Raw genomic sequence first — 10,464 nt, 5'->3', positions numbered from 1 at the left:
ACATGGTACATACATGGTCCCTCACACGTCCAGCACTCCTTGTAAGCAGGGATAATATAATTTAATTTGGCATAAAATTGAAGTTAAATTTTTTTTTTGTGGACTGAAAATTAGCGGAAACCAATTTAGTGGAAACTAAGCAGTCTGCTAACTGTTCCCAAAGTTCACAAAAAAAAAAAACTTATCTGCTAAATGGGAAGCTAGTTCTGCTATTAGCAAATTAGCTGAACTGCACCCACCTCTGGCTGCTAGATATCCCCTCTGATCTCTTGTGTCATTCAGATTATCTTGCCTTTTTAAGTTTAAACTTGTTTGGTTCATAAATTTAGACTGCTTTTTTTATTTTTACTGTTTTATTTCAGATGTTTCTGTCCTTTAATTTATACACAACTTGTGACACATTTCAAATCAAATGTTTAACTTACACAAATGACAGTAAATTACAAATCGCTTTATCTACAAAAGATGTCTCGTTACTTAAATACTGTTACTTTGCAGTTTGCTGTTAGTATCATCATGCAGGAACAACTTTTTGTTTCCAAATGACTCAGAAACAAAGGAGCCATGACAATGAATGTGACTTCAAAAAGACACTGACACATCTGCTGTGAGCTAAAGAACCGTCTGGTCTTCTCACATAGTAATTCTCTTTCATCATCCTTATTGTAGCTGTGTGTTGTCTCATACTCAGGATGTTTCCTCATTGTGTAGCTGGGGAAAAAGCCTTGAAATGAATCTTTAGATTGAACACTTTATGGTTATATTAATGTCTATTTAGAAATTTAAAGAAACCCTTATAGCAGACAGATGTGGGCCAGATCTGGTGCAACGCTAGCACTGCTAGCTGACTGCTGGCATGGCCAGTGATTTGTCAATGAGATGTGGGCCAGGTCTGGCAATGATGGCACTGTTTTTAAGATGGCATGCCACAACTGGCTCAGTTGTAGTTTAGTTTATGCATCTCAAATCGGTCAATGCCACAGCTGGCCAGGTGGCATTTTGGTCTATGTGACCCAAATCTGACAATGTCACAGCTGGCCTGGTTGTAATTGGGTTTATGTGATGCTGACCCATTCATGGACCACCACCCCTGGTAAACCCCATCTGAGCCACCAAAGGGCTGTCATTCTTTGTGGTGTCTGGGCAAAGTGCATTGTGTGGGCCAGGACTGGGCCAGACAAATAAAGCTATGTGGGATATATTGTTTTTGTTGCGTTTTTTTTTTTTGTTTGCTCAATCATGCAAAATAATTTTTGAATTAATCCTTTATTTTACCAGCAGAAGAACTCTTTGAGATTAAAAATCTAATTTACAAGAGTGCCCTGGCCCCATCTGGCAACAAAACACGTTTCGTATAAAAAAAACTTTACCATTAACATACTTAAATAGGCTTTTATTGTTTTATTTATGGAGATGAGGTTTTAATGCAGTCCTATTTTGCTGCTATCATGTACAGCATTTGCTTTAACCCAGATATATTTAAAGAATTATGGAATAAGTTTAATTATTTGTACRACCTGTATTGTATAGAAGTGTTGTCAGGTTTCTGAAACTGACTGAAAGACTTCAAATCATTTGCTTTTAATGACCTTAATGATAATTATATTAATTATAGAATAATAAATTACATGGGTATAAATGATTATGTTCAAATTAAAAGTTGTTTGTTTGTTTAAAGCCTGGATCCATGGTGACCTCAGGAAGATTGTCTATCCGACTGACAGCCAGGGTCAGTTCTGTGGCCAGCAGAACACAACTAATGTGTGAGTGGACATTTTAAATAACTGGGCAGAGGAGTAATTATGTTGTTCATACAATCTGTCAGCTTTACACTCTTATCTCCGTGCTCTAAATAGGCTCTGACTGCAGCATAGTACACAAAGATGATTTATGTTTAATCCTGACGAGTTTTTCCACACACCATTGTGTGTGTGTGTGTGTGTGTGTGTGCGTGTGTGTGTGTGTGTGCTTAAGCTCGTTGATAAATCATGATGCTGTAATAGACTTTTAGATCTGTCTAATCTAAATCCTCTCTTTGTCTGGATCTTCTTTGTCTCCAGAAACAAAGCCATATTATTCTACTTCAACATGCTTAAATGTGCCAATCCTGCGGTTTTAATTAACCTCCAGTGCCCAACAACTCAGGTAAAAACTGAAAGAAGCTCTTCTTGGCAGTGCTTTACATTCCTCTCCACTTTTCTCACTATGTTTCATTATGTAACGCTGACGGGCATTCTCACTGAGCTGATATGTTGCCTCCTTCAGCTCTGTGTCTCCAAGTGCCCCGACAGATTTGCCACTCTCCTGGATGTGTCGAGTACCAACAACTGGGACTATTACAAGCAGTTCTGTAAGCCTGGGTTTAACCCTGGCAGTAAGGTGAGAGACAAGTTCATATTCCATAGCTGCTTTTTGCTCCAAACTGGTTGAACGTTGGATGATTTCTTTGAGATGTATTTTGTATCTAATAACATTCAGTTGTGATATTGAAAGCTATTTTCAGGTAGAATTTCAGAAGTTTGATCCAAAGCTACAAAGAGCTTATTTGCACGTGTTCAGAGAAAACACTGAGTTAATATCCACTAATGCACACCTAAGCTGTGTTCTGTTGACTGGCATCAGCTCAGCGCTAATGACGTTAGCAAGATGCTGTGCAGGACTCCAAGTGAGGTGTTGTGTGGGAGCAAGTTGCAGCTCTGTCACACTGTTGGAAGTGAATCATTGTTTTTTTTTTTCCAAACCCTCTTAGTGGTGACATCAAGCTGTATTTTATCAAACACTGTTCAGTTTGTCCTTCACAGGGCTGATAGCAATCTGGCGCTGTTCCAGATCGTCGGTGTGGCGTAGCTTACAAAAAACAAAACAAAACATTGGGTTCACCCAGAGTTTTCACAAACATGTCTCTGGAKCTAACGGAGGTGCAGATTTCACTTTAAACACACTGGATAGGCCTTCTAGCCAATCAGAAACAGGGTGGGGCGGGACTTGGGTCTTGGCATAACTTTGATTCAGATCCTGCTGAAGTTTAAGCTCAAAATCTGGAAGGAATTGACTGCAAAGTATTTACAACCAAATATTAAAAAGTTAATTTGTTCCATTGCTTTTGGCACATCTACTATTGTAATGTGTACARCTTTCACCTGATTTGGATGTACTGTAAATATCAAATCCACGGTGATGTTCACAGCTAACAAGATGAGAATTGTCTAAATGTCACTATGTTTATGGACCTAACCTTCCCACCCCCAACCCCATGTGACGTCCACTTCTCAGGATCTGGATTTTTTTTTTCCCACTATCAGCCCTGAATGATTTAGTGCAAGGCTTCTGAAACTTCTTGTTTGTTTTTCTCTGTTTATCCAAACAACAAAGATMTTCTCAGATTCTGGTTGTTCAGAGGAGGAATGTTTAATTTAAAAAGAGAGAARGCTCCTCCTGCAGGTCAGGCTGCCAGAAACACTATTGATGAAATAAATAAGAATTCTTAAAGTTTTTTGCGCAGCAGGTCACCTGGACACTTCAGGTTCAGGTAAATCTGATGCAGATTTCAGAACATCACATGGTGTTGTGGTGAGGGTTCTGTTTAAGTTTATAAATATTTTTTATTTTTATTTTAGAGGAGTCAGGGTTTATGTAATGTTTGTTATGATTCAGTTCAGCTGCAGTGGAGACCTTTTAGCAAATAAGAAATAWACAAGTAAGTACAATATGACCGTAAAAATGACATTTTTGGTGCACGAAAACAGATACAGAACTGATAATAAATACCTCCAACAGAATCCTCACTAGAGTTTGTTTGCTTGTTTCATAAATTTGAACAATTTTTCTAATTAACTGATTAGACATGTGAAAATCCAAGATGGCGGCCTTGTTTCAAGATCACATAATTCCCGTAAATAATCATACAGTAATACAAATAAAAATAATTGTTCCTAATTGAATAAAACCCTCAAATTTTAAGATAATTCTGGGGAAAAAATGTCCAAACCAAGGCATTCTTAAAAACAAAAATAAATGTCATTTTTGTCATATATACTGTAGATTATTGTGACTTCAACAAGTTTACGGTTAACCAGGTYTTTTATTATGCCTCTGCCCACTGTGGCTGTGTGTGTTAGTGCAGCGTCCACCCAGCACGGGTGGTCTTGTGTGCACGATATCTCCTGAATGAAATTATATTTTTACTTATAAATAGGCATAGTGACTCCATTAGGGTAGTACTAAGTCTGTTTAGATTTGAGCACCGAAGGGTCAAAGGTCAAGGTAATTTATGATGATAGCTAAATTAAAACTGGCATTTTTTCTAATTCCTCAACAGTACAAATAAAATACCTGGTTAGATTAAATGGAAAATSTCAAAGAGGAAGTCATGTTTAGACATTGTTGAAATGGTTACATACATCTTAGAATATTAAAGTCCAAAGATAGAGGTAAAAAGGTWGCTGCATGCCCAGTGCCTGCAATGCAGAGGACACTAGGACAGGCGGAGGCATCCCAAAGCATCGAGTTCTACCTCGTTTGTATCGTCGAGTTAGAAAAAAAATTCCAATTTTATATTACCAATCATCATAAATGATCCTTTGATACACAAATCTAATCATACTGAGTATTAATGGAGTTACTATGCCAATTTATAAGTAAATATATAATTTCATTCAGAAGACATCGTGCACACCAGACCACCCGTGACGGACAGACACTGCACTAACACACAGACAACCAGAGAACAGTATGCCTGCGGCCCCAGTGGGCGGAGGCATAATAAGAATATTGGGTTAAATGGAGATTTTTAATAGTCCTTTACAATTATGGGTTTTTACCAAATACTCCAGTTTCTCCAACCAAAAAATAAAAAAAGATAATAAAAGTTAACTTTAGACTAAAACAATAATTTGTCTAGTTAAAAAAACAAATCTCTAAAAGATTAAGTAAATAGAATAAATAAAATAAAGTATTTTAGATTTATGCTTTCAGAAACACCTCATGAACTTYAATTGTTAACAAGTGAGGTGTGCTCTGCATGGTTTCCTTTCTGAGTTTGGTCATGTATTTTTTACTTGAAAAACATGATACATTCATGTGTTTCTCCTATCTGTGTTTTGAGACATTCTCCTTTTGTTCAAATTTCAAAGTAAAACCTCATTAAAGTCAAAGTAAAAAAAAATTAATACATAAAATCTGATAAAAAAAATTAAATAAAAATAAGTAACTCTGCCAGAGTGTCTCTTTAAGGGTCACTTTGCCGGTCCCAAGCCCGGATAAAGGAGGAGGGTAAATGTAGAGCAGTTCCACTCTTGGTTAAATGTAAATTCTAACATTCACCACCTATAAACACTTGGCAAACACACCTTTGCCAAGACCCTAGAGAGACCGCAAGTGATCCAGAGACCACAGGTGATCCAGATCACCAAAATTTAATCATTTTTTTCTTTATGACAACCTCAAAATTTCTTGAACATTTCAATAAAATCTATTTTACAGTACATTTTTTTATTAATGTGCACAGACAAACCTACTCTACGAAAAATACAACCTTCTTGGCTGGGCTAATACATAAAATGCCCCATTGAGACATAAAACATACATCTTCTTTCTTCTTCTTCTTTGTCTTTTGGCTGCTCCCTTTAGGGGCCGGCACAGCAGTTCATCTGCCTCCATCTCATCCCATCCCCTGCATCCTCTACTGTTACACCAACCATCTCCATGTCCCCTTTTACTACATCCATTAATCTTCTCTGCGGTCTTCCTCTTCTCCTTCTGCCTGGCAGCTCCATCACCAACATGCTTTGTCCAATATATCCACTATCCCTCCTCAACACATGTGCCACTGTCTCTAAACCATACAGCAGGTGTCACTGCGGTCTTGTAAACCTTACCTTTCACTCTTGTTGCTATCCTTCTGTCACACAACAGCCCCGACACTCGTCTCCACCCATTCCATCCTGCCTGCACCCTCTTCGTCACCTCTTTTCTGCACTGTCCATTGCTCTGGATGGTTGACCCCAGATATTTGAAGTCTTCCACCTTTCTGACCTCTACTCCTTGCATCTTCACCTTTCCACCTGCCTCCCTCTCATTCACACACGTGTTCTGTCTTGTCTCTACTGACTTTCATTCATCTTCTCTCCAATGCAAACCTCCACCTTTCCAGGTGTTCTTCCACCTGCTCTCTACTCTTCACCACAGATTACAATGCCATCTGCAAACATCACGGTCCATGGAGCCTCCTGCCTGACCTCATCTGTCAACCTGTCCGTCACCACTGCAAACAAAAAGGGGCTCAGAGCTGATCCCTGATGTAACCCTACCTTCACCTTGAAACCATCTGTCACTCCGACTGCACACCTCACCACRGTCTCACTGTCTTCATACATGTCCTGCACCACCCTCACATCCTTTTCAGTCACTCCTGACTTCCTCATACAGTACCACAGTTCCTCTCTTGGCACCCTATCATATGCTTTCTCTAGATCCACAAAGACACAGTGCAGCTGCTTCTGGCATTCTCTGTACTTCTCTACCATCACTCTCAAAGCAATAATTGCATCTGTTTTACTCTTTCTTGGCATCAAACCAAACTGCTGCTCACTGATCTGAACCTCTCGCCTTAGCCTCGGTTCAACAACTCTTTCCCATACCTTCATGGTGTGGCTGATCAACTTTATACCTCTGTAGTTACTGCAGCTCTGCACATCACCCTTGTTCTTAAAAATGGGCACCAGTYCACTGCTTCTCCACTCGTTTGGCATCCTCTCACTCTCCAGAATTGTGTTAAACAACCTGGTCGAAAGGTCCACTYCCTTCTTTCCTAGACATCTCCATACCTCCACAAGTATGTCATCTGGACCAACTGCCTTTCCATTCGTCATCCTATTTAAGGCTGCCCTCACTTCCTCCTTACTAATTCTTTGCACTTTCTAATCCACTATCTGTCCCCCCTCTGTCCTCCTCTCTTTCTKATTTTCCTTATTCATCAGTTCTTCAAAATACTCATTCCATCTACTCAACTCTCTGTTCACTCACTAGTATGTTTCCCTCTCTATCCTTTATCAACCTAACCTGCTGTACATCATTTCCAGCTCTATCTCTTGGTTTAGCCAAACAGTGCAAGTCCTTTACTCCTTCTTTACTATCCAGCCTCTCATACAACTCATCATAGGCCTGAGCCTTTGCCTTTGCCACATTCTTTTCGCTATGTGACTAGCCTCACAATACTCCTGCCTACTTCCTTCATCTCTCTGATTATCCCACATTTTCTTAGCTGCCGCCTTCTTCTGAATGCTCTCCTGGACTTCCTCATTCCACCACCAACTTTCCTTGTCTTCTTTCCTCTGACCAGAAGAGACACCCAACACCTTCTTGCCAGTTTCTCTCACCACCTTAGCTGTTTTCCCAGTCCTCAGGTAGCTCCTCACTGCCCCCAAGAGCCTGTTGCAATTCTTCCCTGGACTGCCTGCAACAATCCCCCTCCTTCAGCTTCCACCACTTAATCTTTGGCTCCGTCTTCACTCTCTTCCTCTTCTTTGTTTCTAATCTCATTTTACAGACTACCACCCTATGCTGTCTTGCTACACTCTCCCCTGGCATCACTTTACATCTCTAATCTCTTTCAGGTGGCATCTCCTTCTAAGGATATAATCCACCTGTGTGCCCCTTCCTCCACTCTTGTATGTTACTCTGTGTTCCTCACTCCTCTGAAAATATGTGTTCACCACAGCCATTTCCATTCTCTTTGCAAAATCTACAACCATCTGTCCTTCTGCATTCCTTTCTTTCACACCATACCAACCCAGCACCTCTTCATCTCCTCTGTTCCCTTCACCAACATGACCATTGAAGTCTGCTCCAATCACCAATCTCTCTTCTCTGGGGACACTTTCTACCACTTCATCCAGCTTATTCCAAAATTCCTCTGTCTCCTCTAACTGACAACCAACCTGTAGTGCATACACACTGACAACATTCAAAATGACACCATCAATTTCCAACTTCAAGCTCATGATCCTGTCAGACACTCTCTTCACATCCAGAACACTTTTCACAAACTGTTCCTTTTAAGATTACCCCTACTCCATTTCTCTTCCTATCTACACCATGATAGAACAGTTTGAATCCACCTCCAATGTTCCTGGCCTTTCTTCCGTTCCATCTGGTCTCCTGGACACACAAAATATCTACCTTCCTTCTCTCCATCATGTCTGCCAGCTCTCTGCCTTTACCAGTCATTGTTCCTACATTCAGAGTCCCTACTCTAACCTACACACTCCTTTCACCAGATGCCCTTCCTGATACAACCCTCATCGTTTATCCGGGCTTGGGACTGGTACCAGAAACACACAAAAGTACACCCCCAACATAAAACATGCATAATCACATAAATGTACATAAATAAATTACATTTTATAAATTGCTTTATCTTAGTTTGAACAATCATGTAGGTTTTGTCTGTGCAAATTTTATTTAAGAGGAGAGATTGCTCCTTACATTTCCTCATTACCTATGTACTCAGGGTACCTATAAAATAAATGAAAAAAAAATACTGAATTACAGTGCAGGCAMTATACCAGGGAACAAAGGGATCCAGGGAAGTTTGGGATCTGGGGAACCAGTTCAGATTCTGTTGACAGTTTCAAGAACGTTTCATCCTTGTTTCAGTGAGTTACAGGAATGTGAAGAACCAAAGCCATTACTCTTGCCTATGAATAATCTGAGTCTGACACATTTTGCATTTAATATTTAAATACTGGGTGACACAGTGGCACAGTGGTTTTAGCTGTCGCCTCACAACAAGAGGGTTGCAGGTTGATCGAACCAAAATAGAAAACATAAAAAGCAAAAGTGTTATACGCAAAATAAAGATTTGTTTTCTGTTACATGTTTTGTGGTTTTGTTATAAATAGAAATCCTGTAGTGAGGCTTCGAACATATGACCTGGGTCAGTGTTTGAGGATCCATGGGCTCAGGTCTGTGGTGCTTCTACAGTTCACTGTTGAGACATGAACTGGAAGTAAAACAGTTGTAAGGATTTGTAGGTTTTTTTTATTATTAGAATTCTTCTCATTTTATACATGATAGATTTAAAGGTGTGGGGGGGGGGGCATTCACTTAAAATAATTTCTTTCTTTCTGTCATTTAGAAGACTGATAAGTGAATGGACAGTAATTTTCAGAAGTTTCTCTTCTGCTCTCTTTCAGTCAGTTGCAGATGTCATACGTGATGAAGACTGCCCCTCTATGATTGTGCCAAGCAGACTGTGTAAGTGAACCAGAGTTCCCATAACCACAAAATTGACAAAAATAATAATAATTTCCGTGCGACTAAAGGCACACCAAAAACCTCTTCACAAATGTGTTTTAGTCCTTCAGCGGTGCTTCCCCGATTTCAACACAAGAGATGGAATTTTACGTGTCGCCAATCAGACCACCTTTAAAGATGGAAATAATAACAAAAGAAGCGTCAACGACCTCAAAGATGCTGCCAAGTAAGACCTGCTCATCTAGTTCATTTACACATTAGGAGAGGTTTCATACGTAAGTACAGCATTTGGGATGCCAGCTCCACCTACATGCTCCTGGAGGACAGTCTATGGAAACACCTGGAAATGTCACTGATGTTACCATTGCCCAATAATGTGACAATCAGAGTTACTATATGTGTGTATTTTACTTGAGTATGAACTTTAGGAACACCTCAGCCTAAAGAAACTGACTAATTGTAACATTAGATGTTTTTTAATAAACTTTAACTTCAACTATAAAAGCAAGACAGTAAAAAATAATGTTTAGTTTTTTTTAATTAAAAGAAAATACACTGCAAAACTTACCGGGTAAATAATGATGCTTATTAGGTCCTCCAGTGCGAGCTCTTTCTAGCTTCTCTAGCTCTAGCTAATCTTGAACAGTATCTGATGATAAGCCCTTTAAAATGAAACTGGAGCGCGCTGAGGGGAGAATGTAGACATGACTCTGAAAATGCAAATACAGGTGCTCCATGGAAGGAGAACCTCAGCTTATCCTGTTAGTTCCCGAGCTAATTCAAAAACTAACTTCTCATTTTTATCAGTAACTAGTAACATATACATACTGTATATGCATTGGTGGGCAAAGTTCCCCTAAAGCACTAAAGCACTAATAGGGGAACTAATTTCCTGATTAGTACTTTAGGGCTTTTGCTATTTTTAAAATGTACTAGTAGATTAGCTCTTGCTAAATTTATAGGCTAAATTTAGAAACACTAACTGAGGTATATACAGCGGGTAAAATAAGAATTGAACACGTCAACATTTTTCTCAGTAAATATATTACTAGAGGTGCTAATGACATGAAATTTTCACCAGATGTCGTAACAACCCAAGTGATCCATACATACAAAGAAATCAAACTTATCTAATACTTTGTACAAAAGCCTTTGTTGGCAATGACAGCTTCAATACGCCTCCTGTATGGAGAAACTAGTGGCATGCAT

General features: G+C 39.4%; 1 protein-coding gene across 1 annotated transcript in view; it reads left to right on the top strand.

The window, feature by feature from the left end:
* The window catches only part of slc44a5b (solute carrier family 44 member 5b), a 55,361-nt gene that overhangs the window by 26,604 nt on the left and 18,293 nt on the right, over positions 1–10,464 (top strand). Inside the window, exons 4-8 of the mRNA XM_014002918.1 lie at positions 1,679–1,763; positions 2,061–2,145; positions 2,266–2,379; positions 9,195–9,255; positions 9,358–9,481. Of these exons, the coding sequence (XP_013858372.1) occupies positions 1,679–1,763; positions 2,061–2,145; positions 2,266–2,379; positions 9,195–9,255; positions 9,358–9,481 (469 nt within the window). The remainder of the gene's footprint in view (positions 1–1,678; positions 1,764–2,060; positions 2,146–2,265; positions 2,380–9,194; positions 9,256–9,357; positions 9,482–10,464) is intronic.

The sequence above is a fragment of the Austrofundulus limnaeus genome, unplaced genomic scaffold (assembly GCF_001266775.1).
Source record: "Austrofundulus limnaeus strain Quisiro unplaced genomic scaffold, Austrofundulus_limnaeus-1.0 Scaffold15, whole genome shotgun sequence".
In the NCBI taxonomy this organism is placed as follows: Eukaryota; Metazoa; Chordata; class Actinopteri; order Cyprinodontiformes; family Rivulidae; genus Austrofundulus; species Austrofundulus limnaeus.
This window is presented reverse-complemented; position numbering and strand designations above follow the sequence as displayed.